The sequence below is a fragment of the Ornithodoros turicata genome, chromosome 3 (genome assembly GCF_037126465.1).
Source record: "Ornithodoros turicata isolate Travis chromosome 3, ASM3712646v1, whole genome shotgun sequence".
Classification (NCBI taxonomy): Eukaryota; Metazoa; Arthropoda; class Arachnida; order Ixodida; family Argasidae; genus Ornithodoros; species Ornithodoros turicata.
In genome coordinates, this window is record NC_088203.1 from 12,433,569 (window position 1) to 12,455,716 (window position 22,148).

At 46.3% G+C, this 22,148-nt stretch overlaps 1 protein-coding gene across 1 annotated transcript in view; it reads left to right on the plus strand.

Moving 5' to 3' along the window:
- LOC135388097 (suppressor of lurcher protein 1-like) overlaps nucleotides 1–22,148 on the plus strand; it is a 120,024-nt gene that overhangs the window by 86,714 nt on the left and 11,162 nt on the right. Inside the window, exon 10 of the mRNA XM_064617418.1 lies at nucleotides 7,528–7,714. Within this exon, the coding sequence (XP_064473488.1) occupies nucleotides 7,528–7,714 (187 nt within the window). The remainder of the gene's footprint in view (nucleotides 1–7,527; nucleotides 7,715–22,148) is intronic.

Below are 22,148 nucleotides of genomic sequence, written 5' to 3' on the forward strand. Positions count from 1 at the left end.
AGGACAGCAGAAAGAAGTGGGGGGACGGGGGGGGGTTAGTACGCGTCCTGGGCCGACTTCAGGGGGAAGTGTGCCGACATTCGCCGGAAAGTCTTCGGAAAACCCAAGGAAAACCTCAAATAGCACAGCCGGTGACAGGATTCGAACCCGTGTCTCCAGTCTCGGCGTGGACGCAGAAAGCGATTATCATGACCACTATGTCAGGGTAGCTGGTTTGCAAGTAAAGCGTTTCGAAACACTAAGTAGACAGCTTAAGCTAAAGGCCCGATAAGGCCGAAACAGCTCTCCTGAGTAGTATGGCGACGATTAAGTACGTTACGTGCATTACATTTTATACATTGCATTAGTAGCCCAAGAGCTTCTGCTTCTTTTTGAAACGCGATGTGATAAAGCATCGCGCTTTGTCCTCTCTCTCTCTCTTTTTTTTTTTTTTCAGTCTCCAATATAGAAGCTAAGACAAGTTAGCGTTGGCTACTGACACTTATCTCAAGTAGCGGCTAGAGCAGATCAAAGACGTCGCACCACAGCAAGGAGTGGCTGTGGGGCTCTTCTTTACGTCTACCCTTTCATCCCGAAGAAAGCTCTTCAGTAAATACGTCCCAACGGAATAAATGCCTGCTGCCAGCATCCCTCAAGTACACACACTGAACAAAGCAGCGATCAATATGATATAGTGAGGCCTTCGTGGGAAACTTGGTCATGCACGTACTTTCCACACGGGGACGCTGAGGAATGCTGTGCTATATTCGGTGCTCTCTCTCTCCAGCACCTTCTTTTCCGCGAAATGCTGTGTTTGCCCAACAACTCAACGAAAAGAGGAGTCATCTGTGTTTCGATCGTATCATGGCGAGCTGCCTCGGGGCCCCTCGAGTTTTTTTGACGAGTTCTTTCGGCTCCGAGTATAATGCTGCACTTATATCTATGAAGCTCCCCAGTGTTGCCGGGTGGAATGCGCTCATATGTGCCGCGTTTTATGTTTCATGAAAGGAAAATGTGTTCGGTGCGGGGGTATGACGTGGAAGTTCGCGTTTTGTTGTTCTTCGTATACGGTAATGAAGACATACAGGCGCTAGATTCACAGTTTTAGGAAGTGTCGAGCCGGTTGATGATGCGATGGAAGGGCGTTGCGTGTTTTTACTTGATGTTCGGTTGTTGAACCGTGTACAATAAAGGGAGGGATACCACTTAGAGTTACGAACAGAATGGGCTGTACAAGAGAGACAGACACTGCACCACGTCGGAGCGATCCCAAATTTATCAGGGACATGGATTGCTTAGCGCTGCAGACTTGCAGGATAAGCATGCATAAAGTGACCGACAGGCAGACTTGTACACGTTACTAAAAAAAAGTAATTGATTACCGTTACCGTTACCTTCCACGAAAAAGTAATTTTTTACCGTTACAAACTACTTGCCGGAGAAAGTAATGAAGTAACGCCTTGAAAAGTAACGCGTTACTTTGCCAATTACCTTCGATATCTGAGAAAACGATTTGAATAAGATGTTGTTTCTGTCCTTTCGCTCCAGCGCTCTGAACATACCGGATAGCTGAGGCCACGGCGACAAGTCATTGCAGATAGTCGACATCGTTGTAATATCGACAGTATTCCGCACAAGACTTGACAGGGGCTCATGGTCACAAGAGTGGCATTAGGTTATCGGGGTCGAGAGTTCTGTGAAAAGAGTCCCAACTGGAACTCCTACAAATGACTCATCAGGTTCACGGTACAACCTACACTCTTAAAAATGAACTTCACCGCATAGCACGCTCTTAGCCAACCATAATCTGGAATGATATCGTTATCTGCCCTGATTTGTTGAAAACGGGAGGCGTACGCCTTTTTTGTGACAATTATGAACAGCATAAGTGTCACAAAAAGGTGTACGCCTCCCGTTTTCAACAAATACCATTGATAACGATACCATTCCAGATTATGGTTGGCTAAGAGCGTGCTATGAGGTGAAGTTCATCTTTAAGAGTGTACAGTCCAACTTACTGCATACAGGCCGGGTTACGGATAGATAGTACACATGAATGGGGAGAGGACAGTGGACTCAAAAATACACTACACGTGCGGAACACTGTGGCAATTGACCTCGGGGTCCTCGGGTAAGTAATTGTTGCGGGAAAAGTCCTAAAGATAAGATAGCTGCCTTGCACCGAACTTGCAGAGGGCAGTTGGTTTTGTCTTCTCGCGGTGGTGAATCATCCCATATATGTGTGTGTGCGTCGTCCCGAACAATGTGGATTCTTTAGTTTCCAAGTAATCGATTGCTTGGTAATTGATTACTGAAAATTGTAATTAAATTACTCAAAAAATTACTGGGTCCCAAAAGTAATCGATTACGTTACAAATTACTCAAAAAAGTAATTGATTACTAGTAACGCAATTACCCGTTACCCGTTACGTACAAGTCTGCCGACAGGCACGGTAGCTGTAAGTGTTCGACTACTTTGCGCTTTTAGTTTTTCATTCCACGTACTTTCTGAAATATGTCCTTGAGGTCTCTATATAGGTTTTGGTTTGGTTTGGTTTGTGCGACCTAAGTTCTTTTTTTTTTTTTGCTTTCTACTTCTAATCTAATCTAGGTTTTGTTCGTTGCCACATGACTAATGGCACTGTACTGTGCAGAGCACGCTAGGCCGAGATAATGCTTCCTTATGCTAGCCCAACCAGGTACAGTTGATGATGTGTAGTTATAATAAACCTTCCTATAACAGCAATGCTTCAACACACAGTTTCTCTTGTTCAGAACCCCGGAAGCTGCTTTCTCTGCTCAGGGGGTGTTCAGTCCGCTTGATAACTTCTTTATGTTGTCTTCGACTGGTCGTCCCGACACCCCGAGCTAGAGCGGGTCTCACTCCAGCTCCGAGCAGGTGGAATCGCGCAGAAGCCGAACGCGGCAGATTCGAGCAGAGGAGCGGAGAGGGAATGTTAACGCACGTGACTTCCGGTGTTTCCCTCGAAGTCTAAACGATGACGACGCACAACGCAGAACATGGCAGGCATGGCGGAACAGAAACACTACTCAGCGGAAGCTGACGCGGTCACGTGACCGCAACTAAACTGCTCCGATGGCGTTGGTGAGAGCACTAGAGCACTCCAAGTTGGAGGAAAGAGCTCCAAATGAACCAGTCGAATGCAGTGAAAGTGCTCAGTTTCCACCAGTCGAAGAAGAAACGTCGTTTCAGAGCAATCGGAAGCAACCAGTTGAAGGCATAATTAGTTTTCGTATGATCAATTATCACATGAGTCTCAGGCTGTGCACTTTGTGCACTTATTTTGTTGGCAAAGAGAACACGAAATGTCACAGATACCTCCCCTGTTATATCTGCTCTTCATCCGTTTCACATTCTCTGTTCACCATTTTTTGACCCGAAGTTTGTTGCATCGCTGAAGCCATCATTCCTCCCTAACGTAACAAAACTTCGCAACAAGTCAACTCCTACAGGTCAAGCTCCGCCCACAAATCTCATGACGTCTGTGATTTGCTTAGGCGGACACAGGACGCCTCTGAGCCGCAATGAGAGTGCGTCCGCATGCTTGAAAGTGTTCCTTGCACTCTGATTGTGTTGCGAAAACTTTCGTCGGAGATGACGTACCTAGCATACCTGCATGTTCTTAAAGGGACGGTCTCGTACAGCCGGGGCGATTCCGAAACTTAGCCAAAACTAGTTTCACGAGTACAGTACATATACAACCGTCAAGGTTTCATTCGGTATAACCAAGTCGTTTTCGAGGAATTTGTCCAAACGTGCCGTAAGAGCAGACGACGAAAGCTGCGCTTCTCTCATGCATACGTCACGTATGACGTCGGCCTGCGGGTGCGTCGTCGTTGTCATGGTAATTGTAACTTACAGAAGCACCTTGGGTTGAATAATCCCCTTTGCTCTCGAAATGAGGACACGCAGGCATATACCTCCGCGAGCGGAGAATGTAGTCCGAGCATTGACTGTGGGGTCTCCCATAATGTGGCGCACAATGGGATACGTGGAAGCAAAGTCACGTGTTTTCTTTCCGCGAGTATTTAATGCGGTTTTTAAATAAACACGTACTCCTCCATGTACGTCGTCAGCGACACTTCATTTCGAAGCATGATCAGTGTACAACGGGGAGTGTAATGGAAGCGCGCGTAATATATTTTTGGTCGGAGCTGTAATGCGACCGCGCGCGCTGATGGCCAGCGACTTCAGAATTGTGATTGTGAATGGGGTTGTTCTGCGACTTGTAACTTGTATTTGAGGATTAACATAGTTGTTCTGAATCACCATGCTTGCCACTACTTAGAATGCGCGTTTTTCACCTGAGAACTGAAAGAAAATGTACGAGAGCTGCCGCGGTGACCAGTAACTTCTGAAAGTCGTCTGCTCACGCCGATGCACTGCGCGCGCAAAAGCAGGCGATTTCTGTATCCTATCACGGACTTACCCGCAGGGCGACGTGGCCGTTCTTATATTGTTGCCAACACAGATCGCGGCATGCTCTGCAATCTTTATCAATTTAATTCGGTTATTTAATAACTGTGGCGTGTTTTGTCGGGTAAATTAGCAGTGATTTCATTTTCAACAAAGTGCAATCGAATGGTACACTTTATGAAAGGGGCAGGGGGTACGAGAGCGTCCCTTTAAAGCAAACACGCAAAATATTCGCGTTAACAAAACATGTGGATCTCCTTTACTACCGGCTTGTCGTCGCCATCTTATCGTATGCGCCACTCCCAATGTGCGAACTACATTATCCGATGGCGGAGATGTACTTCTGTGGCTGTAGCTCTTGTATTGTTTCCAAGTACAGACGGCATACAGCTTCGCAGTGATGCTGGTAGTAGCGCCACGCTGCGGGCATATCTGCAATCCAATGTGCGCCTTCGCTTTTAGTGGCGCCATGACGCGCGTTAAACATAAAAAAATTCGTCCGTCCGTCGCTGTGGCACGAAAAACAAAGTAAAATTTGAAATCCCTCGACAGTTGAAAACGGAGGAGCTCCCTGGTAATTGGTGCGCTGAAGAGTTGTTTACTTTTAGACTTTCAAGGCATCACGTCAAACACATTGTTTAGCTACTGCCTTTCGGCCGAGACAATGTCAACAGTGCCCCAGGTGTCTCTAACCCTGCTGCCTTCAGGTCGACAGGGTGATTTCATTTCGTCGTGAAGTCGTTCCTCGACGGCTTAATGTCAAGATATAAATTTAGTCGAAATTATTATTTCCTTTGCGGTAGTCCAGGTGTTCTTAAATAAAGCACGTGATGAACTGAAAAAAAAAAAAAAAAAACAGAAATAAAGCACAACAGTAATGCTGTTCCCTCCAAGAAAGCGCTTCAGTTGCGAGAGACAGTGAAATGGCAAAAGGAACAAGCTAAAGAATAGGCCTCTACGGAAGAAACGTCACGGTGGCGTAACCATGACGTCGGTAGACATAGCGAAACCGAAACAGCACGGACGGAGAACCCCGCCGTTTCACAAAGTCGCTTCTTTGTATGAATAGTACACACAAATGAGGCCACGCTTTTTAGCCGGTTTGGTGCCTTTATTCACGTTCCCAGTCCACCGCCGAAAGAAAAGAAGGCTCCACTCAAGGGTTGGTTGCAACGTCTCGAAAGTCAACGTCGTAATACTGTGCGGAATGCGATTTGTTATTAGGACTTAGTCCGCGCTTGCTTTGTGTAGAGCCACCACGTGCACTCCGAGGTAGCAGCTATGCGCCGATTTCCACCGACGTCCCAAATCAACCGAAAGCTTATTTCCTCCGAAAAAAAGTTAGGAGGTTCTGGGCTTTCGGTTGATCTGGGCACGCAGGTGGCAGTGACCCACATCCCCCCAAATGTTCTTTTTATCCGGGTGCCCAGAACCACCGTGAAGATTATTAGAAAGAAGAAATTATTTAGGAGCGCAAAAATGGCCCTTGCTATATGGGCTGACACCTTTTGGACATCCTTGCCCAAATAAACTTGTTGGATTTTATCCCTGTTGCGTCGTCATGAGAACTCCCTCTTTGATGAGCACGAACGAAGCGCGTTCAATGAAGTAGACGCTCAAAAAACACGCTACTGACCGGCTGAAACAACCATTAGAAAAAGCTTGCAAGGAATAAACGTGCATGAAACCAACATATCGTCTAACCTGTCAGTCTCCTCAGAAGGTGCTTGAGGTTTGTGTGCTTTTCCCCGTCCCGCTATGTGTTCCAGCCACAGAACATACCATTCCCACCAAGTCCTTTCCTTGGGCCTCATGACGCGGACATCCATGAGCTCCCGAAGATAGTGCTTCTCCCATCAGCAACGTGCACATGAACAAAATTCATTTTCGAAATATCTCTGTTCGGATCACTTCTTGAACGTGACCTTCTTTATACATTTCCTTCGTAAGCTTCACTTCCTGAGCGTGGACGGGTAGAAATGACATGAGATGTATACCAACCGAATGCCGTGTCATTTCTACCCATCCAAGTTCAGCTTCTTTAATATGGATTTCGTACACCAGCTCTCATTTTTATATCCGTCGTATCTGTTGCATCTCGAGGGAGAATTGTTAAGGATGGGGAAAAAAAAGAAGCTGTAGAAGTCAACGGACCGCATATATTACGTCACAGAATGGACATTTCGAGCACCGGATGAGCAGCAGCCAGGAACCCAAATGGCGGCAAGGGTCACGTGACCCTCTCTGGTCAGTTGCGGGAAGTACAATGGATTCCCGCACAGTTTGGAATCGTTCACCGTTCCTCTTCGCCCTGAAAACTGAGGGAAGCGTGTCCTTTCAAGTATTCCGCTTTTGGGTGGTTTCTGGGCGCTCGGCTGGAAAAGGCATTTGGGGGATGTGGGTCACTGCCACCAGCGTGCCCAGATCAACTAATAGGCTAGAACCTCTAAACACTTTTTCGGAGGAAATGAGCTTTTGGTTCATTTGGGAAGTCAGAAAGGGCAACCGAAAAGACAGGGCTACAGGTAGAATGGAGCACGAGAAGACCATACAACTAATAATATGTAAGGAATTGCATAAAACCTTACAACCTTAGCTGAAAAGCTATATTTAAATGTGGCTTTCTTGTTACGTATTGATTTTTTGCTATAGTAGTTCCGGTTTACCAAGTTGGTGGCTCTGCTGTATCTTCTGACATCATTTGTTTATAAACAGGGAGAGGTCTATATTGAAAACCTAGAACGGCAGAAGGTTAAAGGGGCAATAAACAGGTAGTATACAAAGTGAACGTTTTTAGTGCCTTGTGATACGTGGCCGACGGTGGCAGTACCTCATAGTCCCTAAAATGATTTGAACTACTTTTTTTTTTTCCTTAGAGTGTATGCCGCTTCGGATATACGTATAACTATTCGCTTCGGTTTTAAAATCGCCCACCTCTATGTACAATACAAAGCTGCAGTACTACTATTATTTTAAATTTACATTAGTTTACGTTATAATTATTTTATTATTAGTTTACATTTACATTATTTTACTAGTTTATTAACTAACTAACTAAAGCTCGGAGTGTTTTCCGTTCGAAATCATGCCTCGTCTTGCTTCTTTCGCAGACCACGGCTGCAACTACTTGTTCAGCAGCAGCGGCTCAAAGAACGGCACTCTAACGAGCCCAAACTATCCCGACCCCTATCCCGGCGACATCCAGTGCACTTATCACTTCAGCGGGGAAGGCATCGAACGTGCTCAAGTGATCTTCATGGACTTTGATCTGTACCGTCCCGAAGAGCTCTACCATACGTGAGTACCACCTTTCACGTGCACCCCACGTTGGACAGCTTTTCGACACCAGCAGAAACGCGCCTTGAGAGCCTGATAGTGCCTCGTACTTGAGCACGCTGAAATGCTTGCACGCATGCGAACACTTTGACTCTGTTCACTGCACAGGTAGTTAGGTAGGAGAGCAGTATGGATATTTTTGCAACCGATGTGGTGCTGTCCCATCCTTACACTCTTCAATAGAAGCTAAGGGTCCCATCCTACAGTTCGCAATACGAGAAGCTAAGGGACTCCTAATGCGTTCGGCGACCGGTTCAGTTCTACGGGGAAGCATAGTGCCGGATGTGCTCTGGAGCACAACGCTCGGGTGGTTGGCTTCTGAAGGACATAGCGCAGGGAACACTGGATGCAAGACGGGGACGACATTAGACAAGACAGGTATCCTCCTCTCTGGGCATTCCTGCATGTGCGTGTCCTGTGTATGCCTTCTCCGTCTTGCGTCCAGTGTTTCTTGCACTAAGTCCTTCAAAAGCCATGTACCAACCAGCCCAACAGTCTTTGGTATTTGGTAACGTGTTTCGAGCACACATGCATTTGAACGGCATTACCGTGGCATGGTTTATCCATCGTTTAACTATGCCAGGACCTTTCTCGTTTGAGGCGGCCGTCTGCGTCCCACGGTCCCTGGCCCCTCAGAATGACAGAAATCATGAGCCTATATGAGATCAACTTAGATGAAGAACAAAAAGGCGAGAATGCTGAATGTCAAATTAACCAAAGAAACGAAAGCAGTCTGACCGATGATACAATAATTGAGGTCGCTGTTAATAATAATAATAATTTATTACCATGCATCTTCATAAAGGAGGAGTATGCCTGCGGCGTTACGTCACCAGAAGGCATGACGCAGACAACATCACCCAGATACTGAGAAAATCCGGAAGCGAGGCTGCCGTTATATCCTTCAACATGTGGCTTTCCTTTTTTGTTGCGGCTTCACCCTTATATACCTCTCATCCCTCTTGGTGACGTACAACCTACCACTGTCTCAGTGGCGATAGAGCATCACTCCCTCCACGAGTCTCTCCTGTGTCATCCCCTGTTACAATGGGCGCGTTAAGTAGCGGCTCTTGCACTCCAAAGGGAGTGTCTCCGTCTAGCCCTACAAGAAGTCTCTGCTTGACGCTCCAAAACTCCGAATCCTCGCCTGCATGGGGAGGATACACGCTTCCGCTCACAGCTATTTCCGCTTCGAGGTTTTGACAGACACTGCAGGCACGCGATCTTTAAAAGCGGAACATTGAATAAATTGATTATGCTAAGGGCTGAGTGGTTGCTGTAACATCGCTCACACCAGCGCTGATGCAGATGATCAGCGATGGTAAGTTTCCCGACGTGGATCCATCACTCATACTTGTAGCACAGCTCAAAAGACAGGGACGAAGACAAGGGCACTACCAAGACAAGTGTGTACTCTCAACTGAACAGCGTTAATCAGCCTTTGCCCACTATCCCGCCTTTATCCTTTAGTGGATCGATCAAATGATTCTCCATTGATTCTTTTGAGCATTGTTCATCGTTGTAAATACGTGCGGGTCAAACGAGGTATTGCCGTGCAGCGCAAGGCAGGCATCCATACGCCAAAAGACGTCTGCTAGCGCACGGAACTACGTCACTTCAGTTTCGACTCCGTCTCTTTGGCTCCGTGACTCCGCTTTTGAGATGGTGTCAAAATTTTGACTCGAGTTACAAGCACCGGGCATGTGCCCGTGGCCGTTTAGTGGACGGAGTCATGACTATTTTGACCCTGGAGTCGCTACTTAACGCGCCCAATGATGACACAGCTAACGCACTACCACGGCAGCGAGGTAAAAAATCGGACATAGCAACCGGTGCAAAACGTCTACCATCTCATTTGGCTGCTGCCACCAACTGACGTTTTCACGATTCCTACGCGGACAAGAGATAGTAAGGTGTGAAAAAAAATAGTGCAATAAGAGCATTGCCTTAGGGAGGTATAGACTTGCAGTAAGAGAAAGAGACGGTCAAAGTTGACGTCAAATCAATACGATGAGCGTCCATCATTCCTTAGCTGTCCCTCTGTTCTTCTCTCCTCCCCAGAGACGATGGCTATCCCTGCTCGGGAACGCATCAGGAGGCAAATGGTCCCTGCGAAAAAAGGTACACACATCTTCCCGATCTATACAGGGTGTTTTGCGTCACTCGGTTTTATATACAGGCTGGATCAAATTGGATTGGATTCGAATACGGAGACACGCCTGTAGACGGCTAAACGTGGAGTTATGCTATTGCGTTATTCGATTATGTTCAACGGTATTCATTGGCATCATCGGGTACATGTACTCTTTCAGTTTGACAAGTTAAAGGGTACGATGAAACTACACATCGAGCTTTGTCTTTCCATGATATTTTTCCTCTACAATATTAAGGAATCTGCCTACTGTATACATTTTTTCTTCTTCGTGACAGAAAAAGTCCACATGCGTAGCAGGTTGTTTACATATAATAAGATAATAGAATTATAGCACAAACCATACCATACCACATACCAAACGATAACCGTAACTGACCTGTAGCTCGCGCACGAGAGAGAAAGAGAGAGACAGGTCTTTGATTCTGCACATTCTCTGAGTTGCTTCCACTCGTTTCGGATTCCCGTAAGAGAACGTGAGAAGCTCACGCTACTCCGTGGCGTGGCAGCACCCGATGGGAGTACGTCGTGGCAACGCCACCTAGATAGAGAAAGCCTACGCGTTGCCTCCTCTCCCTCTTTCAAATAAGAGTCAGAATTCGTCTGCTACTGCGATTTACCGCTCTGCGAATTCAAGGACCCGCAATTGATTGCAGCTCACATGGAACCTGCAGACCTAAATATTAAGACAACAAGTGCAAGACACTTTCCAGAAAATAAGTTTTGAGAAAGATTTGAGACCGTTTTGCGCTCTGTTTCCAAGTTTTAGTACGCGTTTTAGTCTAGTACGCACGGACGCTCAATCACAACTCACAGACGACGGTACTAGCTTCTAGATGGCCACGACCGCTGAAAGCACGTTCGTGATTGGCCACGGCCGTTGACTACACGATCCCGATTGGCTGACTCTTAATTGTTACGTCACGTCGACGAGCGCGCGGGCTTTCTGTAAATCTATTCTTTCGCCTGCACCTCCTGAACTAGTTGAAGCAGTGCAATCCTCTCGCATTCTTTTCGCTGTAGACCTCGCATGTATTTAAGAACTGGTGCAGCACTGGTGCAGCACTTTGCATCTATAGGTGGTGTTGGTGGTGGCCGTGCGTAGCTGACGAATTTTCAGGGGGAAACGTATGCTGATGGCTGTTCGTTATACGTTACGGCTACCGGCTACGTCACGCACAGCTCTCTACGTCACTGCAGCAGGTCCGGCTGCGCAAACAAGGTTAAGCCGATGTGCACCTGCCATTTTTTTAAAGGCGTTTTTTGTAAATTTGGCAGCGCTGTGGTAAGAGACTGTTCAGCGAAAATGTTTTACATGATTCTATCCTGATTGACTGCTTGATGACCGCAGCAGGGTTTCAAGTAATTTTAAATGTCATTTCACTGGCCTTTTATTTAAAAAACCCTGCGTATAATTTTTGTCCCGCCGTTACATTTACCTTTCTATTTTCCTTTTTTGTCACCTATGTTCTTTCCCAATTAATTATTCTCCTGCTCCCTCTTGTAACGCCTCGAATTAAATGTGATTATTAGGCACTCTATTATGTCGTTGTATCGTTTCATTTCTGCTCCATCAACTACGATTTTGAAGTCATACTTAACGTGAAGTAAATGAATGAATGAATAAATAAATAAAAAGCGTGCAAAAAAAAAAATGCCTCGAAAGCTTCTAATGGCGAAAACAGTAACGCAAGAGAATCAGGCGCAAATGTTTAAGATACATTCTTTCGCTTAATTCACAATGTTTCCAACATAGAAAGCGATAACCACAAAGACAACAATAAGTGGTTTGCCTTTTGTTCTGTCATTTCAAAACAGGGAGGTGCATGAAAATGGGATTCATAAGCAGCGAACAGAAGAAAGACTTCTAGAAAGTCAAAACTTTACATTCGTATTCACGAGGTCAGATTACTCTGCGGAATTACGACACGTATCATTCGGAAGCACAACCAAATGCTGACAAGGGCATTACCGAAAATGCTTCGTGCGATGGCATAACATCTTGCGACGCATCGTAGCTGCAACAAAATACGATACCGAGTCTCGTGAAATGTCCTGTATCGATCAACAACAGTTTCGGAGTCCGAAACAGATCCTAAGCATGTCATCCTCATAATGCACTTACTCCCATGGGAGTAGCTCTTTTCCCGCGGCTTTTAGGGTGCAGTACTTAGAAGAATATTCCCTTACTGTCTCCATATAGCAACCCCTGCGTATTGTGTTGTCAACTTATGTCCTTATGAATGACGTTCAGCACCATGCCTTACGGCAGTTCCTCTCCAGCTATATACGTCGATTGCACGAGGAAAACATGCCGGGGAAGCATGCGCAGAACGTAGAAGAATGCCACTTATGTAGAAGAATGCCACTTTGATCCTTATGCACGTATTTCTCGCACGTAATACACACACGTCACACCACTTGTTATGTCATGAGCATTAAACATGCGCAGTGCCCCGGCAACGTGCCGTTGAGCATAAATAAGGCTCTCACAGACGGCTCATCATCTGTTTTTCTTGCATTTGCATTCGCAGTTCCAACCTGGTTAGGCGCTCACGACATCCAATTAAAGCTTGTGCAGGAATAACAACTGATGAACTCTCGTGCGAAACTGCATAATATTTGTGTATTGCTGACGTCATTATGAAAATCGATTTCGAGGCAGTGCAGAGGCTTCGCCGCGCCTGTTTACGGAAGCTGATCTTCTATTCACTCCAAATGAGTTCACGCTGGCGTGCGATGGCTAATTTAAATGAATAGTGTCGGGAATAGGCGTTAGACACGTGTCTGAATTACTATACGTTTTGGAGGACCAAAAAGTTATGAATGCATTTCGAAATCGATAAAACCCCAGTGCTGGGTAAAAAGTCGAGATGGGACGAGTCCATAATTTGCAGAATCCGAATCTAAGGAAGGTTTTGCGAATCCACGAATCTTACGAATTTCGAATCTTTCGAATCCTTTCTTAAAAAAGAGTTGAAAAAGCCAAAGAAAAAAGCACTTATACTGAAAAGTATTTTGAAGGCAGGATATGATATATTTGTTTAATGAAAAACAAATTAAATAATAGTTCACTTTCAGGACCAAATATACCATACAGTTCTGGTTAAGTGTAATTTATTTAACGTGCTGTTCACCGGGGGGCGGGGGGATTTATTGTCAGGAAAAAAAGAGAGGGGAAAGGTCTGCCATGCAGCACGCCGGCTTGCTGTTCCCTAAAAAAAGAAAGAAAAAGAGAGCAGAAATACAAACAACAGAAAAGGAAATAACAAAAAGATAAATAAATAAATGAAAACAAGAAAAATTGAAAAAGACACTCGGCTCACAGGGAGCCCAGGAGGCCCGTATGACGCAGAAAGCGGAGCACCGCTTTTGTGACTCTCCACTGGTTAGCTCGCTGTACAGGGCCAAGGAGTGTTGCGAGAGAAATGTCTGTCCGTCCGTCCGTCCGTGCACCCAAGCTCTTAGAGGTGTTGCCAGAGCACGGCCCGCTGATGGTTGTGACGCTGACAGTGCAGGAGCTGATGATAGATATCGTCTTCTACGGCGTAGCAGGGGCAAGTGGGAGATGAGACGCGGCCCATTTTGAACAGGAAAGAACGGGTGAGGGCAAAGTTCAGCCGAAGACGATGTGGAAGGGACTCCTCCTCGCGTGTACAGCGGCAGCCGATGACAAACTCCAGTGAGGGGTCGATGGACTGCAGGAACGCTGTTCACAGGAAATACATAGTTCTCGTGTCTGAATTCTTTCCACAAAACTAAGGAACAATCAAAAGCAAAACCACGTTACTTTTAAAAATTATATTGCAAGAGTTCCTGCTCAACTCCTTCAGTCCAGAACAATAAAACCGGGAAACACACGCCGTCCAATCAGGATTTCGGCGGACTCCGGAGGATCCAATTTTAAAAAGAAACGAACCTGGTTGGTGGATTCGAAAGATTCGATTCGCCATTTTGGGCACTGGGATTCGGATACCCGAATCTCGAATCCGTGCTTAGGATTCGAGGATTCGTGGATTTGGTTGGCACCAGGGATGCGGAGTTGCCACTCCGGAGTTGGAATGATTCCGGAGTCATTCCAGATTTAGCAGAGCCCGGAATGGAATTGGAATGGAATGGCGGAAACTGTCCTAGGAATGGGAATGGTCTGGGTGTCCCGGTGGCAGTTTTGGTTTCAACGTGCTGGGTTTCTGCCCTCGCACCCTTTGCACCGCACCTGCACACGGTCAAGAGTGAAATAACCTTGTCTTTGTGCTTTTTCCGTGCTTGGTAATGCCAATCTCCTCTAGCACTGCTAGCTGGACTTGCCAGTATGGTAACGGGTCCTTTTGTTTTATTGGGGGACTTAACGGAATAGAATTGGGTTGTCAAGCCATTCCAGGAGTGGGAACTGACCATATACCTTTTCATTCCGAGGAATTGAAAGGAATGGAATTATCGCAAATCTCCATTCCTCGGAATGGAATTGGAACGGAATGGAAGACCCCATTCAGCAACCCTGGTCACAATCACCGGAGTCCCCAATGGGGGAACACGAGTCGAAAGCGAAAAAAAAAAAACATATTGCGGCTTCATGCGTTGCACCTTTTAAATTTGCAAGGTCGTGTGTCTTTCCGAATATAGGATGGCGTAGTTTGATTGCCATGTCAATACAGACACATGTAAACAAACAGGAAAAGCAACAAGGGCAAAGCATATATGCAGAAAACGAGAGGGGAAAAAAGCTCAGTATAGTTTCAGCTGTTTTACCGATCGGCACTATCGAGCTCGATCACGGACGCCCCCTAGTGAATGCCCCTTCACAACAGGCCATTTTCTTATTCCTGTTCGGTGCAGATGTTTGGGCGACTGGCCGTTGCCGCCCAGCGACAAACGGCGCAATGCCAAGGAGAAGGATACCTCATTTTAGGATTTTAGCCAAAGGGAGAATATGTTTAATAGATTGAAAGAAAAGAGGAAGAAAATAAAAATATGTAAATGTAAGCCGGGCTATTGCCAGCTTGCTATTCCGAAAAAGAGAAATAAAGAGAAAGCTAAAGAAGGGAACTGAAAATAAACAAAAAGAAAGAAGGAAAGCCAGAAAGAAGATTTTAGCCAAGTGCTCTTAGTTGCTCAGCAGTAGCCTGTCTCACGTTAAGTGCCTCTTACTTAAGTGCCTTAAGTGCCTCCATACCTTTTTTAACTATCATCATCATCGTCGTCATTATCAATGCGACTATGAAGCGCACGGCATAGTATACAACGGAGAACTGCTATGTCTTAGCTGCAAACAAATTTGAAGCAGAATCGATATTCTAACGCCTAAGTCTGCTGCACCAGCGAAGCTTTTTTTTATAAACATTGTACTATGCCAACGAGTACGAACGTCCGATTTCCGTTTGGAAGTCCGTAACTATCACGACGTGTCCATTCGCAGACGCAGAAGCGTAACGAATTCAAAGCGTCGGCGTTGGTCAGAGGCCAGCATGCTTACAACGTATCTCGTAGAACACGTTGGCGTCTCACGCGATACTCGTCCAATATTAGAACCGGTGCTCGAAGGCAACGTGATCGTGGGAAACAGGCGCGTGCGGACATGTTCTCCAGGCGAATGGGAAACGTTGAGGATAGCGACCTAGAGGTGTTTTAAGTGAAACTCTGATCCGCAGCGCCGTATCGATATTTGTGAGGTCAGAAAAGACGGGACGCGTGTTACGAACGTCAGGAGATACAAAAAGTGAGCGTACATAAAAGAATTGCACTCCTCCTGGACTTGTCACAGATTCGACACCGCCCGCATCGTCCCCAGTCTCAGCCGCGTTCCTTCCCTTCCGGCGGGTGTAAATTCAGGTCACTGAGGTTAGTTTAATTGTGGTAGCTTCTGTCATCAACCGGTCTCTAGACCGTGCTTTGATCACCTCAACTGCGAGTTGAGTTGAGTTGATTAGAAAAGAAAAAAATGGAAATAGGCACTCATTACGAGAGCCGTCTACTCCTAGAGTGGAAAACCTCCCCACTTCATCATCACAATATATATGTTGTTGTTGTCTACTCCAGATCACTTAGGGAAGCACAAATGGCTATCTACAATAAAACCAATGAGTGACAAAGACACTCAGTCAGTCACTCACACACAGTGTCCACACACGCTGTCTACACACACTGTCAGTCACACTGTGTCCACCAACTTGGAGTCTGCGCAAAATCGCACAAACGCTTGCATGGCGTGAAACTGATGGTCGGGTGTCCAAGGGCCCAGAACTTTAACGACATCAAATGGTCTGCCATCCAGCCGAGCTAAGCAAGCTTGTAGAGATTGTCTGTGCTGCTGATACCGTGGACAGGATAATAAGGTATGTTCAGCGTCCTCAACAGTCCCACAGGTGCCACAGTTGGGTGAATCCACCTTTCCAAGCTTGTAAAGAAGACGTCGGATGTAGGGCACGTTGAGGCGGAGCCGGTGGTAAAGTGACCCAAACGGCCTAGGGAACGATGTCGGGAAAGTAGAGGCAAGCTCCGGGTCAACGCGGTGTAGCAGCGAGGCGCGAGCCCCGCCAGAGAGCCACTGTGCCTCAGCCAGTTGGCGACACAAAGCAGTCAATATGGCCCTAGCGTCGGACCTGGTGAAATATATGAACTGCCATCTCTATTATCATCGTTCATTCTCTACAATTGGCACTGCCACTCGGACAGCGCCCAGTCTGCTGGCCGGGCAGCCCCGTGCATTTCATCACCGTCTCTTTATGTGTGTGTATGTGTCCAAACGGATGCGTGTTCCACAAGAGTCCTATAGGAAATAAATCACAGAGTGTAATGCAACTTGCCGATGGTTCGCCAGGCACCGTGTATTTTCTTGATGTCACGAGGTCCGTTGGCGCATCTGTTCAGCGCGCTCCGTAGCACTACCCGACCTGCTGTAAATCACTCGTAACTGAGTAATATGTGCTAGGTGTCCTTTAGCACACTACATTGGGTGCAGTCTGGTGAATTACATATCCCAGTACGGCATAGGAACGCGTGGCCAAGGGGAACGTTGAGACGGAATCGGTGAAGTAATGACTCCAATTGTCCGGGTGTCCTTGAAGGTATTCCATATGTGATGTCGGTGTCTACCCCATGGATATGAGATGTCGGTTCCTTACGTGTTCAAGCGATCACTTCTTATCAGACAGCTTTGCAGAACGCGTATAACACGTTTTGGAATCGGAGCCGGTGAAATAGATTTTCAGGGTGGGCGTGCGCTGGTGAGCGTCAAGTGCCAAACGGTCAGGGACTCCGTTGCCAAGAATGCCCGCGTGACCCGGAGTCCACCGTAGCCGGATATCGGGCTCTTTGTCGAGAGCTTTGCTGTACGCGGCGATGAAATCTTGTACGAGAAGTAAAAACCTGCTGGTTGCTTTCCCTGTGCAGGAGCACGTCAAGGCCGCCTCATAGTGAGAGAGAGAGAGAGAAAGAGAGAGATAATTGGGGTTTACTAGCACACGGGCAACTTTTCCACCTTTAGAATAACCGAGGATAACCCATGAGTCAGTGGGTGATATAGTGGTAAGTTAAAGAAAGGACGCGAAAATCTCGTATGATTCTGCCGCGGTGGCCAATGTAAACGCTACTGGATAGTGAGGAAGGACAAGGCGGTTCATCGCACACACAACACAGGCAATGTGTGCCTGTGCTGTGTGGTAAATTGTCCTGTCCTTTCGTGATAATAATTTGTGACTTTACGTCGCGAGACAACTATGATTATGAGCGACGCCGCTGTTGTCAGTTTGTGGATTAATTGTTCCCGCCTGAGGGCCGAAATCTCAGCACACGACACACCATATCTAACGTACATCGCTGAAGTCGACTTGTCTAAGCAACTTGTACTCTACCACCAAGTTACTGACGCGTTCGGCAGGGGTTGAATCCACAACCACGGGACCAGTAGGCGGACATGATACCAACTGATCCACCGAGACCGGTTGTCCTTTTGCGTGGTGCACGAAAGCAACATGAACCGAGATCACTAACTACCCAACGTCTTACGGTACTTCATGCAATGGTAACTTTTTGCGATGGATCTAGTACTTAAGATGCAAACATTGCAGCATGTCAACACTGCTTAGTTGCTAACAACGAAGACCGACAAATTCTGTATAGAGCACCATTGTCGACCATAAAGGGACTGTCGCATCCGTCCCAGTCGATTACGAAACTATGGCGCCGTTTTACTCCTCGTCCGTGGCCGACAACAAGGCCGAAAACCCGAAGCAAATCAGTGTAGCAGTTTCTGCGCAATTCGATGCAATGCATGGCAATAGCAGACGCCGGATGTTGAGAGTATGGCGAAATTCCCTTTCTGGGAATCGAAGGAAACGTCACACGGACAAGTCCAATCAGGGTGTAGAGATCTGTGACTGGCTTGTGGAATGTCGTGTCTGGGTTAGTGTAGGAACTACGTCCACCAGTGTAGGACGTGTTCGTACATCCAGGATAACAACGTGTAACACCGCTATGATGACGTCAATGATGACGTGCAACAAAAGGGTAACACCGCGCCACATGGTGGCGTCAGAACTAACACTCATAAGTGAAAATCGGCGAATTTCCAGAGGACTTTTCGCTTGTTACATTGCGATGCGGACGCGAAGCAGATGAGCTCGGAGACAGTCGCGTCCGCTGAGCTCCCGTTGGTGTGCCTGGCCCACGTCATCATGATGTTAGTATCGCCGGGACTTCCTTAGGTGCAGGGGCAGCGCAAATCCTTGAATCTGTTTTTTTAATGTGTAAGCTGTTTTCGGAACAGAAATTTTGCCAAGTAGATTGTGAAGCGGAGCGAAACATTAATGTACCGGTCTCATACACACGTTTCCGGGTGCGGCAGTCCCTTTACCGTGTATTCGCACGAGCGATATCCTCACGGAAGATTCTAGTGGAAGAACACGCCCACAGAGTCCATGTTCTGTCCCGTGTTACGCTGAAGAGCGGAATACCCGGAGTGGCGTACTGCACACATAGCAGACGACACTTAGCAGACGACACCGTCAGCGTCTTTTCGTGTCGTGTGCTACGGAATATCTTGTGGCTGTGTCACAGTAAAGACACGACGGTGAGCGCTCGCGCTGACATGACAGCAGAAAGCTATGACGTTTTTCGCATCTTCCGCTGTCGTATAGAAAGCTTCTCGCCTGTACGCCTTCACTCGCAGCCTACAAAAATGTGCCTTCGAGACATCCCTTCGTCTTTGTATCACGAATGAAGTGATCCCTACGTCGCTGAAAAGAGGTCGCACATAATATTAACATCTCGCCTTCACTTCACTTATTTCCCGGACAGGCGGATAAAAAGAAAGGGCAGCATCACTGAGTTTAACAAAACGAAAAACTTTCCAATTCGTACTTTTATTTTTCCCTCGCGCATGCCGGAATATAAACTACGTACCACGTAGTAATAAATTTAGCAGCAAATTACTATTCAGCTCACGGTCTTGTCCTGTGCTAAGCCTCGACAAACTGCCAGAGACGTTTATGGCTTTACATGTCACGCAGAGCCGCGTATGCAGTTCTCTTCGCATGTATTGTTTTTATGGACCGAATGGAAAACAGAAATGTCAAAGTTCTTCGAGAGCAACGCATTGGGTCTGCTGAGTGCTGTTATTTTTAGTACCCGCCTCCAGACGGACACTGATGTACTTTTAGAGTACAGAAACAGTAGCAAGTTTGTTTGATCTCCCGCATAAGTGATATCCGACACCGTCATTAAAGCTGAAAGTCAGTCTGCATTTTTCGTTCGATGTGTAGTAGAGATATATTTTTTCCACGTTTTTTACAAGCTTGTGACGAGTATTTGTGCCGTTATATAAATTTAGGTACGTATATACACCGGTGTCACCAAATAAGCTTCGTTGGGAGACGAAAGGTTTCAGTCTTATATGGGAATAAGCGGAACCAGTGAACGTGTAGTTGGAAGAACCTATATAAGACCTATATAACCTATATAAGAAGCTATGCTATATGGTTGTGAATATGAAATAAGATAGAGACACAGCAGGAGGTAATTACGTGTTTCATATAACTAATTCGCGTTTTCGACGCTTATATTTTTCTGGTATATTGCGAGGAACACGTTTTCTGTTTACTTTTTTACTTTCTTTCTATAGCCACTGTGTTTTTCTTGTCAACGATTACTGGAGCAACGAAACATCCGGACAAACACCTCCTTATATTTTTTGTTTTCTCCCTAATCTACCTCCTGCTTGCGCGCTCTCAGAGTCTGGGTGTCAACCATGGGATAAACTCAAACTTAAACCTTGGGGATAAACTCAATGGGGCAAAAGACAAAGCCAAACCCAAATTCACTCACAGGAGGGTTTATGTCACCCCTGAAGAGGCTTCGAAACGTCGGGACCCTCTCCTCGGTTGATATTTGTCTCCCCCTCCCCCACCCCACCTCCTCGACTATCAGATACTGTACATGCCGTAGAGGATATATTTCGTAACATATCAAGTAAGATAGGATATTGATTTATAATCACGAACCATGCGTCCCACAAAGCGGTCAAGGTGTGCATCTAGACATACCGTCAGTACATAAGCTTTCGGACTTCTGAAGAAAAAAGTTGTCGGAAAATTTTACAGACACACACTTGTTGCCGAACCTATAGGGACAAATATGCATGCCACCGTCTCTATTATTTCACACTTACTCTCACAAAGTCTTCAATAGTTACGACAAAAACCGACCCCTTAACATCCGTCCCTGAGAAATCACTCTCCTCTCAAACACTACACCATTTGCGTCAGGTATACCTATGTTATAAATATGGAGGCATATGTCGTACCATCATTTTTGATTATTTGTTTGTTTGTTTGTAAGGAAAAAAAGGAGAAACTGAACTCGCTCCCCGACTTGTTCTGCTATTCCTAACACAGATTCTCACCCCCACCCCCCCCGCCCTACCCCCCAAAAATACTTCTCATGTGTTCTACTCGCAAGTTCGCTACTCACTATGCACATGTTCGCTATTCAGAAGTCCACTATTCACATGTTCACTAGAAGTTTTGATTCTTTATTCCCGCCCACACGCAAGCATCAATGCGCAACGAACATCCCACGCGACGAAGTCACTATAGACATAACACGAAGGAATCCTTTTGAAAAACTTCCGGGAATCCTCAATATCGTCCCGCCACTCTAATTGAGGCTGGTCGTGCCGGCGCTCTATAGCATCGAAGCCCCGCATCGACCAGCCTGAGCTCATTGGTCGGCACGCCATCTCTTCATCTGTACTGTACACACTGTTTCCGACTCGCCGAGTTGCAGAAACCGAATAGGTGCTCCCGCTAGGCCCTAAATACCTTCCTTTATTTCCTCTCATTCCTCGCAGTGTGTCCCAGGGACAGACAGGAAGCGATGTACAACCTATACCATTCATTTTATTATTTACCATTAACCTTTCTTCTTTGTTCAAACTAACGGCGTAGGGAGACAAGATATAGAACAGGAGTTCCCCAAAGACGAAATCCTCGACGCCAGACGCCGAAGAGAGGCGAAAGAGAGAAAAGTTAATGGTCGCATTGTATAGAACGGCCTGCGGCGTTACCCGGTCACAATTGGATTAATAATACACGGGGCTTGTTGTTCGCAAACGCCTGCTGACTTTTGCATAGAAGATCGCTAGAAATGCCCTGCTAAATTTGCTATCAGCTTGTAGACCACAATTCTGCCTGAAGTGCGGAAACGCCTAGGATATTCATGGCAATTTTCTTTTCTTGAAAGACTGACTGAGTGTTCCCGAAGGCTTCAGACCATGTTGTGGATAGCGATAACATAGCGAGAATACTGATTATGCTGATAGTATAATGGTACAGAGTATCAGGGATAGGTGTGACGAGCTCAAAAAGGAAGTTTTCCTGTATCAGAAAGCCGAGTTTTAGTAATTGAGAGGTGCTTCTGGTAACGGTTCCGAAAGCGTAGATGAGCCCATCGTGGCATTACAACTCGCGTCAGAGTTTAACTTGAACGCCATTCCGGCGTGCGCTACATAGTGGGGGCTAAGAAGAAATAAGGCGGAGGGTGTTTGGGTGACCATCGTTATGATTTCGGCGATTTATACCTCCCACATGGTTTAAACGGCGTAGAGACGTTGGTGATGAGGTATAAATATGGTGGTTTAGCCTTGGTTTATGCCTTCGTTATACCTCTTCTATACATTTTCTTCTAACAGTGATATACTTTAAGTTCTTCGTAACTCTAGTAGTCTACCTAGACTCGCAAAGAGAGCTA